This window comes from Notolabrus celidotus, chromosome 16 (genome assembly GCF_009762535.1).
Source record: "Notolabrus celidotus isolate fNotCel1 chromosome 16, fNotCel1.pri, whole genome shotgun sequence".
NCBI classification, from domain to species: domain Eukaryota; kingdom Metazoa; phylum Chordata; class Actinopteri; order Labriformes; family Labridae; genus Notolabrus; species Notolabrus celidotus.
The window spans coordinates 24,443,311-24,463,205 of record NC_048287.1 but is presented as its reverse complement, the minus strand read 5'-3'; the positions used below and the strand labels follow the sequence as shown (position 1 = coordinate 24,463,205).

General features: G+C 38.1%; 1 protein-coding gene across 2 annotated transcripts in view; it reads right to left on the bottom strand.

Moving 5' to 3' along the window:
* Positions 1-424: 424 nt before the first annotated feature.
* Positions 425-19,895, bottom strand: part of LOC117827694 (prolyl endopeptidase-like) — a 53,482-nt gene continuing 34,011 nt past the window's right edge. The window contains exons 1-15 of one of the 2 annotated variants that reach the window (XM_034704355.1): positions 15,178-15,418; positions 11,137-11,211; positions 10,909-11,042; positions 10,080-10,210; positions 9,765-9,974; positions 9,545-9,666; positions 9,277-9,382; positions 8,049-8,240; positions 6,118-6,315; positions 5,384-5,487; positions 5,043-5,179; positions 3,351-3,445; positions 3,118-3,249; positions 2,385-2,541; positions 425-1,142 (exon numbers count right to left, since the gene is read on the bottom strand). In XM_034704355.1, coding sequence (XP_034560246.1) covers positions 848-1,142; positions 2,385-2,541; positions 3,118-3,249; positions 3,351-3,445; positions 5,043-5,179; positions 5,384-5,487; positions 6,118-6,315; positions 8,049-8,240; positions 9,277-9,382; positions 9,545-9,666; positions 9,765-9,974; positions 10,080-10,210; positions 10,909-11,042; positions 11,137-11,211; positions 15,178-15,219 — 2,130 coding nt within the window. In that variant the 5' untranslated portion in view covers positions 15,220-15,418 and the 3' untranslated portion in view covers positions 425-847. Of the gene's footprint in view, positions 1,143-2,384; positions 2,542-3,117; positions 3,250-3,350; positions 3,446-5,042; positions 5,180-5,383; positions 5,488-6,117; positions 6,316-8,048; positions 8,241-9,276; positions 9,383-9,544; positions 9,667-9,764; positions 9,975-10,079; positions 10,211-10,908; positions 11,043-11,136; positions 11,212-15,177; positions 15,419-19,895 lie in introns of those variants that run through there. The other variant, XM_034704354.1, reaches the window with a different exon arrangement.

Sequence of the window (19,895 nt, the reverse complement as noted above, 5' to 3'; positions counted from 1 at the left end):
ATATAATATGAAAACCACATTTTAGTAACTAGTCTCTGCAGTTAAACATTTTAAAGAAGAAATATATAACCCTCATATATGATATTAAAGCAACAGCTCTGACGGGTTGTTTATTTTTTCACGTGGTCTTGTGGTGGAAATCCCAAATTTGAATTCTATTGCTTTTTGACAAACCCAGACAGCTTTTTTATCTGCCTCTACCTTTTATGCCAACCTTAACTAATGAAAGTCTGGATTTCTTTTTTGACTTACTTCAACAAAGCAAATGAGAGTATTTCTCAAAATGCATTCGCCAAGTTTACCTTTAATCATAACTGTAGATTAAACCACCTATAGCTGTGATAATAGTTGCATGTTTCTACCTCACACAGCTGCCATGATACTGTGCCTCCTGTTTTGAATGAATCAGTCATTTAAAACCCTCTATTTTTGGGAATTTAAAAACTTTATTTTCTTTATTTGACCTTAGAAAAGTTAAAATCAATCAAGAAAAAGTCAGAAACAACAGGCAACTCAAATACAGGCAGGATTTTGAACATTGCAGAACATTTTAGTTCTAGTTTGATGTAATTAGAAGATCATATTCTGATTTTTAACACTATATATAATATAATAAAAAAAATAAGCATAGTGCAGATAGGTTTTATAAGATTAAAATGTCATCCCAGAATTACAGTAAACATTCAAAGTAGGTATTTTTGTACATTACCTCATAAGCCTTGTTTTCTCTTAAATCCTTCTGTTACCTCACTCTTTAGTTTCACGATTACATTCAAGTGTTTTTTTTTTTTTTTATCAAACAAACAAACAACTCTTCCTTTCATCTCCCTTCACTTCTCTAATCTTCTCAGTCCTTCCAGCTGAGCCCGAGTGTCTCAGCGACGAAGGAGAAGATGTGCGTGTTCTCCAGGATGTGTTTGGCGGTGGGTTTCCCGGCCCCGTGCCCACTGGAGGTGTCCACTCTGACCATCAGAGGCTGACGCTGCCCGGCGCTGCTGCCCACTCCATGCTGCAGGGCCGCGCAGTACTTCAGGGTGTGCAGAGGAACCACGCGGTCATCATGATCTGCTGTCAGGAGCAGGACGGCTGGGTATGGGGTGCCTGAGTAAGGAGGCTGAGGCAGGTTATGAAGAGGAGAATACCTGCAGAGAAAAACGGAAGGAGGATGTGAGGATGGAAGTTTATCATGAACATTTGGATGACATATGACGGCTAAAGTGACCATGGACGATTCATTGTTTGCTTAGAGCTTTTAGACGGTATTTTCTGAAGCTACTTTTCCTGTTATACACAAAATGTTCCTGTTATAAAAATGCCTGAACCACTGTAATGCATTAAAGCTCCTGTGAAGAATTTTAACTGATTATGAAACAGACTTAAATTGATACTGATGTCTCTTGGTGGAATACAAAAGCAAGGTAGATCATCAGAGTCAACATTGATTATCTCTAGGTTGCTATTTTTAATGCCTGAACTTGATGCTGTGAGGTGAAAAGCCCTTTTTTTATTACTTATACCACAGTAAATATTCTTAATGAATGTTAGATTTGACTATTGGAGAAGGCATGATGAGGTTTTTCATTGAAACACTACTTGTTCAACTTTCATATTTGTATGGGACTTTTTTTTAAAAAGAGGTAAGAGGTGTTGCTTTGACCACAAGGGGGTGCTAAACATCCACACAAACTTAAAGTGACACGTGCAAAAGTTCAAAAACTGCAGTTCCTCGAGTGTCTGCTTGAGGCTGGCTCCATAAGCCAAGGAATCTCCACTCAGTTATGCCTCTTGACCACATGTGTCGCTAAGCATAGAACTCCTTATATAACTGACCTCCTGAGCCCTTACACAACCTCCAGGCCTCTGAGATCCTCTTAAATGGGTCTCCTGGCAGTCCCCGGGTCAAATTTTATACTTAAGGGCGACCAGGCTTTCACTGTTAAGCCCCTTGGCTGTGGAATAGCCTCCCTTCCTCAATCAGGGCTGTCCTCTCTGTTGAGTCTTTCAAGTCTTGCCTAAAAACTCACTTCTATATCCTAGCATTTGAGTCCCCTTGTCCTGAATAGGTGGCACGTTTTGCATTTCCAATGCTGTTTTCTTTTTGGTGTTTGCCTTGTCTCTTTTTTCTTTATAATTGTTTGGTTTTAGATTGTGTGTTTTATGTATCGTACAGCACTTTGGTCAGCTTCTGCTGTTTTTTAAATGTACTTTATAAATAAATTTGACTATGATGGGAAAGTAAACTGATCGGCAGATACATCACTGGACTTCAAATTCAGTTATCACCATCATATGACACCAAATGAGTTAAGGAAGACATAAGAAACTAAAACATGATCCAGCACAAAAATAAATTGTAGTGTTTGTTTTCTCGTGTTTCTTCATACTTGATGAGCCACTTGAACTGCTCGTGGTCATCAGAGCAGCCGTAGTCGGTGGTCCAGGCATGGCCAATAGTGAACTTGTGGAACTTCAGCATATCCATCACCCCCACCTCTGCCACAGCACAGCCGAACAGGTCCGGACGCTGGTTCACACATGCACCTGTAAAATGTATAAAATGAATCCTGGTTACAAACACACACACATCCTCTAACGTCCCATCATGAGGCACAATCACTCCTAAAAGACCGCTCACACATCAGGGAGGAAGTCGTAAGCTGAGTTTGTGCGGCGCCATATGGCAGCCAGCTTTTGGTAAATGATGTGACTGAGCCTGTTTAATGTGCTGTTTAATAGCTTAATTAATTGAAGCTAAGGCAGCTAACTACTGTTAGATGAATTTTGGCATTAGTGATTATGCCTGAGATGTAAGAAAAAGGATGCAAAGTAGTGTGATCGAGGCAGTTGAGAGAAGAGAGGGAGCGGTGATGTGAGCTGGGCTTTGAAAACATGGAAGTACATGGACTGTTTGTAGCTTTGGGAGCATAACAGCTGAATAAATTGGGGATAAATGGGGAGACAGAGCGGGACATCCCAACCTGCACATTTTCCAACTCCTTGATATAACACCAACATGGACAGCTGCTAAATGTGTTTCCAGGGATTAACTATAAAACCTTCTTGTATTCTCTCTCTGTGGCTTTCACACTTAACATGCACAGTTGATCCTGTACTCACCCACAAGCAGCCCTCCATTAGAAGCTCCGTTGATGGCGATACGGCTGGCTGTGGTGTAATTCTCCTTGATCAGATACTCGGCTGCACACTGGAAGTCATCAAAGCAGTTCTGCTTGTTTCCCAAAGTGCCGCCTACAAGTACACAACACACCAGAGAGAAGTATTGAACAGGGTGAGTCTAACTTATAGTCTGTGAAATGTTTCCTCTGGGTATTTCTCGGGTGTGTGTTTACCTTTGTGCCAGGTGAGGCCGTACTCTCCACCCCCTCTGATGTTTGCCACTGCAAGGATGCCTCCCAGGTGTCTCACATAGAGCAGGTACGCAACACTGTAATGACAAATTACTTGTTTCAACTCAAACCAAGATCATATTTCTATACTACATACCTCATATTTTCACGCCTGCTTCAAAATATCTGCCATTGGCTTGTACATTAGCCAGTACAAATCCTCTTCTTGTTTTGGCAATGAAAATGCATCTTTCTGAAACACTACTGTTTGCCCGGCTGTGTTAAATATTTGATCCTGATTGGTCAAAATCCAATAACTTCGATATTTAAATTTTCGACAGCAATGGGTCCACAGGCAGAGGTGACCAGATCATGTCAAATCAAGTCAAGGACAGCATATTTCACCCCAAAAATCATAGTTTCCATTAGCATTCTAAATCAGCAAATGATATGGAGTAGTTTTGTATTAGCACTTTTCAGTGGTGTTTGAAATTTAAAGCATGTTTCATGTGAATCAGCTGACTAAAGGTGTTGCACAGCGGAGACGCTCAGCTGGCAGCTGCAGCTGTGCATCAGGTCTCCATGTGCACTTTTTAAAGAGGATCAATACACAACTGCTGCGAACAACGACATTGACATGAAGGTTGAGAACTTTAAACAGGACATTTCCCCACCTTTGGATACAAAGCCAACAGACTGGTGGGAATTACTAGTATGCTATGTTTGCAGACCAGCAACATCAGAGCTTCTGCACCTGGACTGATTATGACCTGGTTGCACACCTATCCAAATACACGTTTATTTTTCTCAATAAGAACGAGTGGACAGAAAACTGGACACTGTGAGTCTGAAGTACTTTTTGTTAGTAGTATGGGACTTCACATTACAAGACTATGTCCGTGGAGAATATTTTTATGAGCCTGATTGTTGATAATCAGTGTTAAAAATGTTACCCGTATTCAATACCGTCAGTTATATGCATTTTGTTGCTGTAGAAAATATAATTTAGAGGGAAAAACATATTTGGTCTTGTTTTTGACATAAGAATAATAATGTTTTTTTTATTGATTAATCGATAATTGATCGTTAACATTTCCAAAAATCGATCACGGAAAATACTTAAAATGTACATCCCTAATGGACACAGTGACATCACCACACAGTGTGATGTGCCAAGAGATAATTGGTTCATAAAGAGGAGCATTTTACAGGCCGACCATTCTAACTTATTGGTGTTTTGGTGGAAAGTTTGTTGAGTAATTGCTCAGATAACTGATCTGTGATGACATATAACTGCTTGGTTTTTCCAGCACAGGGGTTCCCAAACTTTGTAGTCCTGTACCGCCAAAATAACAGTGTCAGAGACCTGAGACCTCCGTCATCCTGAGGTGGTTAAATGTTGCTCACAGCCGCATGCAAGAACTATAGGCCAATCTAAATAATCAAGATATTTCTGTGTGATTTAATAAAGGGTAGAAGCAGCATAATTTCCTCAAAGTGAAGAAGAAAATTGATGACATTTTTTATTTACATGGTTTTATCTGAAATGTAGCTTCTAAATTTGTATTGATTTGTTGGAAGGCATCTCGCGCCCCCCCCATGAGTGTCTCGTGACCTCCCAGGTGGACTTGACCCCCACTTTTGGAACCACTGTTCTAGCAGATAGCACATTAGATAATAGTCCGACAGACTTACTCGTAGTGTGGTTGTATGGAAGCCTCGAAGCCTCCGTAGCCGTACAGGAAAACAGGATGGGACCCGTCTTTCCTTAGGCCCTTAGCATGAACTAAGAACATGGGGATCATGGTGCCATCTTTACTGGGATAAAACACCTGTCAGTGCACATGAGGACAAAGTATCATTGCATCAGCTTTCACATTCAATGCTTTTCTAAACACACTCTATTCCAGGAAAGCTGCATGGTTATATAAATATGTAATCAGCAGTTGTGATTACAAGCAGGAATGTTAAGAGAAAGTGAAAATGTTAACAACGTGTGCCCTTCTAGAAAGAGATAAGATAAGCAAGGTAATTACCTGGCTGGTCTGATAGTCATCTTGCTTGATGCCTTTGACCTCCACTTCTCTGAAAACACTGGGCTCTGGGTTTGACTCGCTCAAATCACAGTGGTAAATGATACCTGGGGAACACAGGCGAGAGGTCACTGTGTGTCAAACTTACACAGGGGGATCATTTATTGACTGATTGTGCATAAAAGACTCACTCCTGATTGTGTCTGAAAATTATTTTCTATCATGCCCTCATTTCTTGGTTTGGTTCATGAATTTGCTAAATTGCCACCTTCAAATTTCAACTCATTTGAATAACATTGATTACAAGTATTATGTGTTGTTCTCACAGGTAAAAGATAACATGAGCTTTCACTATGACTGTACAATAAAACAGCTGATAATGTGTCGCAAACGTTGGATAAGTTTTGGTCCAAATTTCAAGCTCTGATAAGTAAAGTGAAAGTGAATTTGAACCTGTCAAATACAGATAACTGTGTTCTTTATACTGTACTGGTACCTTGTAGCTTCAGGGTACAACACTTTTCTAATATTTTAAACTTATTTTTAACAACTAAACCACCTTTTTACTCCTTTTTAAATTTAAAAAACATTCTTAAAAAACTTCTGTGCACATTTAGGGCAACTGTTTCGTGGCCTCTTTTTAAAAGGGTGGAAGTAAGACTATTCTAATGTGTTGTAATTATAGAGGTGACAGCTTCACTAGTATGACACCAAAGAATCAGCAAATGCTAGATCACCTGGTGTAGTGAACGAGGTGAACTTGTAGAAGAAGTCAGAGTGTTTCTTCTTGCAGCTCACTCCAACCACGGTTCCAACATCCAGGGGCAGATCTCTGACCAGCTGACCCGAGGACAGCTCATACACCTGCAGGATGTCCTTCACGTCATGGATGTAGTTGACCAGCAGGTGGTGCTGGTTCACACAGGAGACTAAGCCTGCAGGATGATATAAAATAGGGAAGTGTTAGAAGGTAAAGATTTGAGAATGCTTTATTCAAGACAGTATCCTTGCTCTATTATTTCTATGTTGATACTGACAGCATCCTTTTTGCTGTCTTTCCTGCTTGATTTTTTAATAATGCGTCACTTTGGACTGAACATGAAAACAATGGTGGGTTCAGTTCATTAAGCTGTTGCTATACAGAAAAAAACAAAGAGTCAAAACAAGAATCCATGTCTTCATTTAATGAAAAATGTTGAAATCTAAGTCTTAGCCAGCAGGGGGCATCTTACTCATCTCTTAACGGCTAAGTGTTACTCGCAGGACTTACTGCTCACCACATGACAGCAGTACTTCAGAGGCTTTCTTCCCTTGGTGAATTTGTTTACACTTTACTGTGTCACTACATTACCATATAGGGTGTTTTATATTTCAGTGTCACCAAAGTCATAGAAAGGTCAATCAAGAGTAAAGTGAACAGTGACTTTATACTTGAGATCAGCAATGTCATGCTCAACAGCCTGATGAACATCACTGCAGAGATTAAATGGTGTGAAGATCTGATACTGGACAGTAATTAATAAATGAGACAGGCAGTTAAAACATCAGGAAGTAGGAGCTCTGTTAGAACTTCTAAAATCCATTAAAACATGTTTTATATAAAGCCTCCTTGTTTTAGCATACTGAGCATAATGTGATTAGTTTATATTGTTTTGATTATATATATTTATATATGCCCTCATAAGTCCTGCCCTCTTTGTCTAACGTTACCTTCAATGGGAAGGTTCAGTTTGATATAATTTATAGAGAATAAGCAGGCTGATGTTTTAGCTTGACCCTGAATTGACATTTTCCAAGGGAGTGGAATCAATTTTTTGGTTGTAGAAAAAAATCCTTTATACTTAACTTTGTCAATTTGTTCATGTCTTTAGCTGGTAGCCGGGTGATAAGCAGGATAATGTATAGTGAATGGGTGGTTATGCTAATTAGAATCCTCACAGGGTGAGCAGGACAGCAGTGTGAAGTCGATGGACCCTGATTCCCTCCACATTATCCCTTACGTAACAGTTAATGACTAAACTGTCACTCACTATCTATTTATTCAGCAGCCTCCACCTCAGGATGCAGAGGAGGACTTTTGGATGATGAATAATACAGTAATAAACACTACTCTTTGCTTAAAACTAGGCTGCAATGTGACCTATAACATACGATGTTAATTTAACACTTCTAAATGTATAATCTGCATTACATTTTGTAGTGGCACAACTCAGCGGAGACATGGGAATTCACTGCTCTTTTAGTCAGTGAATTCTGGGTATGGTTACCATAAATCTAATGAGTCATAAAAAAAAAAAGGTTAAGACAAAGTGCTTATGGACCAAGTTTCACTTTTTCAGCAGAGTCCCCTCTGACGAAGGTTTTCAACCACAGACTCTTTACTTCCCTGTGTCTGTGGTTAGATTGTCATCGAAACGTAAGGACAGAGATTCAGCGAAAAAGGAATGTCACAAGAGTCTGAGGTCTGATTGTGGAACTACTTCTCCATGTAATAGCCCTTTACGTATGCCTTGTTTGGTGGAGTTTTCCCATGCATCAACACAAGCGCACAGTCAAAGATGAGTGAGCTTGAAGATGCATCAAATTCCCTCTGAGAACTGATACCAAACATGCGGACTGACTTGACCTTCTATCGTACTACCCACTGAAAATGTCTGTTACTTCTCACCCAATACGTCCTTGTCATGCTGTGGTATGAGGGTAGTCCAGTGCTGCATGTCTGGTTTCTGGATGTCAATGTTGATAAGACGGTACCGGGGAGCATCTAAGTTGGAGCGGAACGTGAATACAGTCCCCTCATTGGTGATGTATGAGTACTGGGCATCAAAGTTGTCCACAAGTTTGACCCATGGCAACACACCTGGAGGAGAAAATGTAGAAATAAACAGAAAAATGAATTAGGAGCAGATGAATTGTGAGGTATAGTTTTCTCACCAGCATATCATTATCTATTTTTATGCAGATACAGCACTTTTTTTGTGCTACGAAGGTGTAGAAACTCAAGCAATCACTGTTACTGGCAAAGACTTGCTTACTCATACACAGAACACACAATTGGCATCGAAAGCAGACATGAAGAGCAAACCAAAAGGTGGTTTCACACCAGTTAAACTCTTTCATAATTCTAAGAAAAGTTAGGGATCCTGACACTTCGTCCTCAAACTGCATGACCTGCTCATGATCATTGTTTTTAGAAAGTCAGGAAGAGGGATTTTTTAAGCGTTTACTCAATTAGAGACGGTTCTCCCCCCATCAAAAGAGGAACGCAGAGTGTTCGCTGACTTGACTCAGGGCATTTGACCTAATGCAGCATTGTCGGTTGACAAATCTAATATAGTAATTTAACGGCTTGTGAGTGCAGCTTATAAAGAGGGATCAAAAGCAACCAAGTTCCGTCTCCACATGGCTTCATTCACTGTTACCTTCGTCTCGTCGATGTTGTAACTGTTGCATACTGGGAAAAAGTCTTTGAATGTGAGTGTGTGTATCTAGGGGAAGTTTCTTAGAGAGCAGTTTCATTAGCTGATTGAATAATGAACAGAGTAAAGAGATCACCAGCTTTTTTGACAACTATTGATCACCTCAGTTATGTTTCAGGCAAGGTTGTCTGGTTCCTGCCCCTTAAGTTCGATGATTTGCAGTTTTTCCTTGTCATAAATCTTTGACAACTGAATATCCTCAGATCCTACAGATTCTATAATGTTGTTGCAATCTGAAAACTTAGGACCACCTTTTTTTTTTTTTTAACCCTATCTTGACTTTGAAACTTAATTTACAGTTTGCGTTATACGAAGCTATCCCTGTTCTCTCTGTATCCCTGATCTAACTCTTATAAGACTTATTAGGTTTATGGGGTGCTAACATCTGAGTCAGGGTGTTTTCACAAAGATACAGACCTGTGATGCCTTCAGGGAGCTGCTGGAGGTCACAGTACCATAGCCGGTTGACGGGCTGACATCCTTCACTGATGGACAAAACAGCATAACGGCCATCATCTGTAATCTGGGAGGACGTAGTTCTATTAGTTTTCATTTTCTTAAGCTAGCTCTTGTTTTTATTTGCTCATAGCTCTTATCCTAAACAAGGGTTAGGACAGTAGATTTTTTTAAATCTGAAACTCTTGATTGTAAAGTGGCGATTTGATCAAGATTACGTTGCACTTACAATGACTGAACTGAGCCACTTAGGATGATCGGGGAACTCTGCGACCAGTATGTCCTCTGACTGTTTGGTGCCAATGACGTGGTAGTAGAGCTTCTGGTTGACATTGGTGGTGGTCTCCGTGCCTTCAAAGAATCACAGAGGAGTTTAATCTTAAGTATGATGTGAATATAGGCGCGTAGTGTATATTAAAAGCTTTAAATCTCTGTGCACTCTAACTTACCATCAGCTTTGCCCTCTTGAGGTGGGTAGCTGTTGTAAAAGATACCCTTTGCATCGTGAGTCCAGGCCAGGCAGCTGAATTTAACCCTCTCCAGTACATCAGGCAGAGGGGTGAGGTCATCAACCACCATGAAATGCATTGTTACCCAGTCTGAACCGCTGCTGCTCAAACCATACGCAAAGTACTCACACTCCTCAGACAAGCGGCCCACTGGAAGGAGACAAATAAAAGACAAAGGAGGACATCAGTGCTTTGTATTATTCTTCTTATATCTTGGATATAAGGTGGACAGACTTTTGCAGTATGTGAGCTCACTCTTCAGTGCTACAGTGCCATCTTCAGAGAGGGTATTTGGGTCGAAGAATACTGTGGCAGGGCTGTCAAGAGTGTCCTGCACAAACAGCACATCCTGGTTCTGCAGACCTTTATTGTGAAAGAAGAAAAACCTAGAAAAAACACAACATGAAAATACACACTTTTTATGACTTCACTTGATCTGAAATTCAACTCTAATGTGCATCTGTATAACACGGGACTTCCACCAGACCCATGTTCGGTCCGGCTCCGATCTGCTGCGGTCCGGCTCCGTGCTCTCTCATCCGTCAACATACACCGGTTGCATTTTCGGAACGCAGCAAGGAGCAGGACTGCTGAGCAGCTGGAGTTATGTGACGGAGGTTTTTCCCATGGTAATCACTGAATCAAGGATTATCCTCCTCCTCTCTTTATCCATGTTATCTTTATCGACCTCTGAAAACCTCTGACCTGTTGACTCCAGGCCTGCCTCCTCTCAAAATGACAGTTTGTTGTTGCAGTTAAGTTAAAAACGATCTGGTGATAACACAGAGTGTTTTATTCTGAAAATTTACCGGATGTTTTAGTTTGTTTTGGTGCCTGACTTCCTGTCCCGCTCGATCTGCTCTGTGCATACTGATGCATCGTGCTCCGGCATCCGGCAAAAATAGAAGTCTTGCGTATCTGATCCATTGTGTTCTGGCGTGCCACCAGAATGCAAAGGAGCAGATCCAGTGGAAGTTAACACTAGCATAGAAACCTATCAGATCTGGTGCCGTGACGGATCGGAGACAGCCCGGAAACGGGTCTGGTGGTATTTGGCCGTAAGACTTTAAGTTTCAGCAAGTACCTCTTCCCTCTCTTAAAGGGGCAGCTGTATTTTGGATAGTTGTAGAGCTCAGTGAGACGCTGGTGGAACTGATCCCGGACAGCACACTGCTCCAGGTATGGCATGGTCAGTTTGTTCTGCTCCTCGACAAAAGCCTGAGAAACACACGGAGCAACACAAACAAGGTGACATTTCACGCTTTATCTTACAAGATTCAATCAAACTTCATCTTTTATGATCAACACACACCGTTGTCTCTGCACTGTCCGCGTCCTCCAGCCATGCATAGGCGTCGCAGATCTTATTTCCATGGTAGTCATCCACCTGGAGCGAAAACACAAACACGCACAGACAATGTGTTCAGATTTTGGATGAAGTGTCTTTCTGTACACAGATTTCTCTGGAACTTAATATTTGGTCAGGTGCGTCAGTTGTATTTGGCTTGCTGTCACCATTAAAGTTTGCCTTTCATACAAGGTTGTTATGAAAAGAGTTGCACTGAGTTTCCTGAGAAGAACTCTGTAATGTTCCTGAGAATTTCACCTCAGCTTGTTGCAATATGAAGACAATTAAATCAAAGTGAAAGTGGTTATGCAAAGTTTGTCACACAAACTTTGAAACTGCTTTGGAACTATTAATTGTTTCTGCAGTACCAGTATATCACCAGTGAACTAAATAGATCAGCTTAGTTGTGGTATTCAACTTTTGTGCATACATCTGATGTAGCCAATTGGTGCCTGACTCAGTGCACTGATCTGTAAAATAGGCCATTATGATGCAATCTTTTCATACTGTATAGTCTGGGAAAAACCCTCAGTGCTTGTATATTTCTATAGAGGAAGTCTAAAATTTCAGGGTCAATGATTGGATTACACACTTCCAATCTCACCTGAATTGTACCCGGCAGAGATGTAAACTCGTAGCTGATGCTGTCATTTCTATTTCTAGATTTGCAATATTCTGCAGATTGACTCATTGTGGTAACATTAAAAAAGGGATGTTATAAAATGACCCACATGCCATTCCGTCATATTGTTTTAGAATGCAGAATCATCATTGTGAAGGGCGATGGTCTTCTTATCAATGTAGTTCTATATTTGTGCAAATAACATTATATTAACATTCATGTGAGTTTTCTTTGTACATTTTTAAAAGCAAACTCAAGTCCTACATTTTTAGTCTTGCTTTTAACTGAGTTTTATTCTTATAACAGTTTTATTTCACCTTACTTTATTTATTTATTCATTCATTATCTAGTTCAAATTTTAATCACTTTTTTTAAGTATAGCATCTTAGTTTCTTCTACTAGTTTAATATTTTAGTGTTTTATTATCTTAGTAATTTATTTTATTTTGGTGAGTTTAGTTTCCTGTGTTGAGTTTTAACATCTTATTTTACCTCCAGTGTTTCCTCAGTTCATTCAGCAACTTCATTTTTTATTTATCTATTTTCATTATTATTATTATCATTATTATAATAATGATAATAATAATAATAACAATAATAATAATAATAATAATAATAATAATAATAATAATAATAATTATTATTATTATTATTATTGCACATACTATGTTCTTAACCTTAAGCTTGTGGGTTGGGTTTGGGGTTGAGATTAGTATGGGGGGGCATTTTATTTTTTAAATATTTTTAATTTATTCTATTGAAAGTTGTTTTTATGTACAGCACTTTATGTTACACTGTCATTGAATGAAAAGCGCTTTATAAATAATGTCTGATTGATTGTCTGATTGATCAATTTACTATGAAAAGTATACTTTTTTTTCTTTAAGTCTTGTCTTCATCACGTTATGTAAATGTTTCCAGCATAAAGGTCTCCTGTGTTCCCCTTATTCACTATGACTTCTTGATACATGTCGAGACCTGCAACCAGTTCCCACCACTTCAGCTGTTTTGTTCTGAAAGGTCACTCATTTATGGCGTGTCAGTTGCAAACACTGCAAAAAAAAATCTGCATTGTGGGAAAGGGGGGAAGCTTCAGATGTTATAAAGATATAGATGCACGGGTTGCACTGTGAGGACACTGAGGTCATGTCCTCATTTGTAGGGGTAGCCTAATCACCTTATAAGGAGTTTAGATCCTTCAATCACACAGAAATGACATATGGTGGGTTTTGAAGGCTAATTCTGAAGCCTTTACTGTTGTAGGTAATAAATTGGTAATTCAATAGCGACAATTTTAAGAATTTAAATTTTTTTAATGACTGAATTATCATTATTTATTTTCCTTGTACCTCTAGTCATTAATGTAACTTAAAATTAAATAGCTTTAAGATTGTTTTTTTTTACTGTTCATTTTGATATTTCACAGCTTGACACAATTTCTGCATTTCTACCAACTATATAATGAAGACAAAAAATAATAATCATAAAAAAAAATAATAATAATAAAGAAAAAAAATATATATATAAACTAAATATATATATAATATGTATAAGAATAATACAAATAATATAGTAGAAATAAAACAACCTAATGACAGGCATATTCAGCAGGGTGCTTTAAGATTTAGACAGTTGATTGGACTAAATAAATTCACCTGCTTAAGTTTGGCTTTTAATTAATTTATCTTGAAGAAAGTTAATTTATAGTTATGCTTGTATTGTGTTAAGTTAGTTAAGGAAAGAGCATTTCAAAAAGTATAACTTAAAACATTGAAATAAAAACTTTGTGCATCATTTTAGTTTTTAAATGCAACCTGACATTAAATCTTTATAAAACTGATACAAACAGTGGCTTTGTTCTTCATATCAATTAACCTACAGCTGCACTGGAATTTAGGAAAAGACTTGAAATAGCTCAAAACCAACAAGTTGGTGCTTGGAGCATGTCCCAAAGTGCTAAAGTGCCCTCTTGGATATTACTGATTTAGATTAAACGTTAAAATCTGCCTTTCTTTGGAAAATGCATGAAAAAGGGCCTTCTGGATGCCTATAATATATGAAATGGAAAAAAGAGCCCTTAAAATGTTAAAATTTTAAAAAGTGCCTTCTTGAAGCCCCCCCCTAATGTATAAAATGTAAAAAAAAAAGGCCCCTCTGAATGCCTTGAAGTCTGTAAATTATTAAAAAGTGCACCCCGAGTTCCTCTTTGTTGGATTGAATGCAAAAAAGTGCCCTTTGGATGCCCCTTCAGTGAATTCAAAAAAGAAAGAAAAAGAAAAGCCCTCTGGTTCCCCATGTAGTTAATTGTGTCATGTTAATTATGAAATATAATCAATATTATAGAAATTTAACAATAGGTTTTTTTTTTTAGTTTTAACATCTTATTTTCATCATCTTATCATGACAGCGTTTCCTCAGTTCATTCTGCAACTCCTTTTTTTCATTTTCATTTATTTATTATTATAATTGTTATTAGTATTAGCATTATTATTGTCATTATTGCACATATTATGTTCTTAACCTTAGGTTTGTAGGGTGGGTTTGGGATTGGGACTAAGATTGGGGCGTCATTTCATTTCATTTTAAATTTATTCTATTTTAAGTTTTTTTTTTAATGTACAGCACTTTGTGTTACAATGTCATTGTATGAAAAGCGCTTCATAAATAAAGTCTAAATGATTGATAAATTGACTATGAACAGTATAAATTGTTGTCTTTGTTTTCCTTTTTCATGATTTAATTTCCACCACAATTGCTAACAAATATATTCACCATGATACAGGGAACTAAGTTTTAGCTGCTCCAAATTTTCCCCCAACCCCCCTCTTGTTAACGCTGTGTCAGTAAATTTAGATTAACATTATGCTGTGAGAACCAGGGGTTTGAAAGAAGGTGCCCTTTTTTAGGTTTCGCCCCTGCTCCTCAAACAGCCTGAGTACGCCACTGTCGGATAATGTAACTTTTCAGTAAGTTGATACAAATAGGGAAAAGAACACTTTTCTAATCAAGTGCTTTATTAACATTGTGTTTTGTGACTTTGGTTTCGCAAGGGAGGAAGGGTAACGTGACCCAGTTAGAGAGAAGTCCTCGCAGCAGTGGTCATGATACGGAAACTCAAAGTGCAGACTGTGAAAGACGAGCACTGCGCTTTATGAACTCACTGCACGGCTGGGACGTCATTTCGAGCAACTCAAAAATGGGCTCAGAGTTTTGTTTTTGTTTCTTCGCCCACTCCCTGTTTACCTTTCCACACACTCCCCACCACTCATTCGACCAGTGTTTCTCTCTCTCTCTCTCTGCTCTTGTTTTCCCTGCTTCTGCTTCAAACAGGAAGAAAGAGAAAGCCAAAGAGAGCTCTCGGACTTTAAACACGGTGACACTCACCTGACTCTCATTTCTTCTTGCGGCAGGATACTCAAACGCCATGGCGGACTTCGACTTCGAGTTTCTCTTTCTTTCTCTTAAGTCGACTTAATGTCGTCGTTTCGTGTGTTATGGACACTCTTTGTGTTGTATGGACACGTCACTAAATCAATGGATGGCAGGGAGTGAAAGTGAAAGCATGTATCTCTCTGTCACACGCACACACACACACACATTTGTAACCGCCTGCTGCGCTCGTTCTCTGTACAGGAAATGATGCGTCATCAGGGCAAGTGATTGCATACGTTTATGCCACATGTTATCGTGCATTCATTTCAGATAAATCATGTGATAACATGGTAGATGAAGCTCATTACACCCCCCACCAAATAAGTGTGTTTGAGGATTAAAGCTGCTGTTGGTAGGAGTGGTATCAAAAACGTTACTTGTTTTCTGCTGGGTTTGGAGAAAAGGTCATAATACCCATCAGTACTCATCGGTAAGTGAAGTCATTTGTGTTTTCCAATGCCTATGTATAATGCAATTTTATAATTCCCCATGTTCCCGTTATGACGGACCAATCATAGATAATCTCCAAATCCTCCGTCCTGATTGGTAGAGTGGCGGCACCACTACGTCGCCCTGATTAGCTGGGAAGCCACTACTTCCTCATAAAACGCTCACAATTATTTTTTGTGGACGGGGTTATGGAAGCAGAGAGGGGAGGGATAATGTTGACATTTGAAATCTCTCTCCGAACTGATGTTTATATCACGACTACCAACAGCAGCTTTAAAGTGTTGTGCCTATGGTGCTAAAATGTATATAATTTTTGATGCATAAATTACATGATGAAATTTTCATAATGTGTATGTAATATTTGATATATTTTATGTTATTCTATTTTATTTTAACCTTTATTGTTATTATTATTATTATTGTTATTATTGTCACATTTTCATTGTATGTAAGTACAGATGCATTCCCCTGTCCCATGTTGTAAGCTGCAGGAACAAAAGAATTCCCCCAAATGGGGGATCAATAAAGTATAACTAATCCAATCTTATCTAATTTTTCTGGAAAATAAATGTAAATATAAAACGCAGAAAACACACCAATGACGAAATAAATGTACTGTGAGAATTGACAGCAAGGTCGCATTGACAGAAATAAAGAAAAAGAGATGTGTTCCCAGCTAAACATCGATTTATCCTATTTTTGATGATAAAAATTAATGATTAAAAACTGCTTGAGAAGAAAGAACATATTTGCATTGACAATTTGCTAGAAGCTGTTCAGTTCAATGAATGTGTAGATCATAATGACAAGGAATATTTTGACTCATCTTATACAAAAATTGCTTCAAGTAGACTAATGATCTGTGTTCTACATCGATTAATTATTTTGTTTATAAAATGCCAGGTATGCATGAAAAACAATGCAATCCCACATTTTTCAAGAAGACATCCCCATTGGTCTAATATGACATTTTATCATGTGTCATCTGATATGCCTGGATTTTTTGGACTGTCATTCCTTAACCCAGCTGTTTGGCCATTCAAAGCGGCCATAGTTCTTGTCACAGGGGTTTGTTTTTTGACTTCCAGCCATGAACTTCTGCTGCATGTCTTACCCCACTCTCTACTCTCTCTCTACACCCACATTTCCTGTCTCTCCTCAGCTACCTATAAAACCAAATATGCCCCCCCCAAATATATGATAATATATAATTTAAAACTTGAGGTTGCAAAAGCTCCTGTTGTGAGGACCTTTCAGTCCAGTGTCGCTCTGTTGACAAAGAACGCCATCGTATCTCTTTGCCAATGCTTTAAAACTAAAATGGCTCTTTTAACATTTCACTCACTTTTTGTGGTGAAAGTGTAAATAAAGGCTGTCACCTAACATCCTTTATATTGCCTTGTCTGTCACAATGTGGTAGCAGAAACAGCAATCCAGAAGTAACTATCACTCTTCTTGCTGTTGGTCTTGCTTTTGTATATCATGTAGATGCATCCATGTTGTTTTCTGTCTGTTCGTAAACAGCTAAAAACTCCTCACAGGAGCTTAAACTAAATAATGTCACAATACTTAATCTTTTTTTTCCAGTGTAGTTAATAACCAACAGTTCAGCAGCACATGTTTCCACTGGATTTAAACCTGTGATTAACATGTAAGAGTGATGAAAATGTATCAGCCCACATCCATATTACTCATCCGTCTTTATGGCTTTAACATGTCCTTCTTCACTTAGTCCCTCAAGGTAGCATTATCTGACTGTAAATTTAAGTACAGCTTATAGCGCAGTCATCTGACAATAATGCAATGCGTCACTAAAAACACCTGTATTGTGCAACAGGAAATCCACACATATAGAAACATACCGCCACATACTATATGTTCCTGTGTTGGGAAACATTCAGAGGTTTCATTGTAAAGCAAAAGTCTGTCCCGCATTTGAAAGCATTTTCATTGTCATTTTCCAAACACAAGATCTATAGACACGAGTCAGCTCCACTGAACCCATCTTATCATACCATCACTCCATCTGGATCTATTTGTTGTGTGATAAATTAAGCTCTAACAGGTCTGGGGGTAAAACAACATGTTGAGACAGTGTGCATCTTGGATTAACTTGGATTCAGGATAGGGGACTGAAACACAGAGGGAGAGAGAGAGAGAAAGAACAACAGAGTTTCAGACTTGTAATCTGTCTAATCCACAAAGCTGTGAAAACGACTGGGGAGAAAAGGGGGAGGAAAAAGGAGGGGAAAGATGGAGGACAGGGAGTTAGAAAGAGGGCTAATTTCTAACTAATTTAGCTAAGGTGATTAAGTGAGACTGGCTTGATGAGAAAATAAGCTGTTAGAGGGCCTCTGACCTTAATTTAGTGTATTTACTTCTCTATTTAGCCATCCTATATATATATATATATATATATATATATATATATATATATATATGCATAGATACATAGATACACATATATATCTATATATAAATACATACATATATATAAACACATATATATCTCTTTCTATATATATATATATATATATACATACATATATTTTTATATATATATAACAATATATGTATGTGTATATAGAGATATATGTTCAAATTAATATATAATTAAATGGATTACATTTTTCCAAAAAAGTAAGCTAAAATGTAAAGTTTTAGCTAACATTAGACAACAATAATAATAATAAAAAATAAGTATAGTACAGTGCTTATGGCCAATTCTTATTCATGTTCTCAGTTGTGATTAAATTTCATGTGTAAATAATTATTTTACATTATGTAGTTTTGAAAAGTAAAGGAAACTTTCTCTGAGACGCAGAAGCAATAATGTTTAAGACACTAAATATGCATCAGCTCATATCAAAGTAAAATTCCAGATGAGATCGTATTTATGTCTTTTCTCTTCCTGCATCTAGACAAAGGTCAGCACTCATCGAAACCAAAAGGAGACTTGGTTTATTTTCTCACTTGTCTTGTTTGTGGCTCCTGGGAAATAAACATGGTTCAGTCAAACAGCTGCCTCATTCTGAGAGCTCAGCTGAAACAAAAATGAGACTAGTTCTCGGTTGTGTCTCAATATGACAATCTAGTCTCACAGTGTGAGTCTTTCATATGCTTATTCCAAGATCTCAGCTAAGAGGAAAGATGAGAGTCCAAGCTCTCTTGTATGTCTCAATATGATCGCAACAACAGAAAAAAACATAAATATATGTCACAAAAGTCCTATATCATAAAAAATCTTAGCACAACTTTGCCATACATAAACAGGATTATTAATTCATGAGAAGTAAAAGATATACAGTATGTTTTATGAAGTCTGTGCAACTCACAGAACCATTAATGCATACCATTCAATAGACATTTCCACTGAGCTAAAACAGTCATCTTAACTGCTTTGACCACAAGAGGGCAATTTTTGTTTTCAACTTTAAATTCCTTTTTGATTTATTTCATATGCAGAAATGTCAACAACATTGTTGATCAAGCTCCCAATGGTGAGGATTTGCTTCTTTTTCTGTTTTATACCACTGTGAAATAAGTATTTATGAGTTTTTGAGAGTTAAGTAAATCATCTGGTAAGTTGCCCTTGGCTCTGAAAATGTTTATAGAAAAACATGCTCATTTATAGCAATATTTTGGCTCAAAGGTAGCTTTGGAGCTTGTAGCATTCTGGTTAGCACAGATGCGTCTTAGTCAAAAGGTCAGATGCTCCAGTTCTGAATGTATTAACAAAGTGAACCTGCAATAAGACACTTAAAAAGGCAGATCAAAGATTGGAAATAAGATAAACAATTAGAAAATCTCCAGAAGAGACTGAATATTGGACATAAACAAGACAAAAATGAGAGCTCCTCATTAATTCTTCATTTTTTTCTCTTTTAGTAGAAGAAGTATTGTCTCTTTTTGGTCTTCCCTATTTATCTGAAGGAGAAATAAAATAATATTGGTCCACTTTGTCTCACAGGATCAAAATAAGCCACAAATAAGCAAAAGATTTCCTCTATGGGCAAATTAGCCCACTTAGCACAGCGATGAATCATAGCGTTGGTGATTACACAACAACTGCACTGCTGTAAGAGCTCTAATTGGCCACAAAGTCTGAGGAGAATCCCTAATCTGTGGGGCCACTGGGGATGAAAGTGGACCAGGCCAAGCCAAGGGCAGATGGATGGTTATGGAAGCAGATATTCGGGGCCCCAGACAGCCTGAGCCAT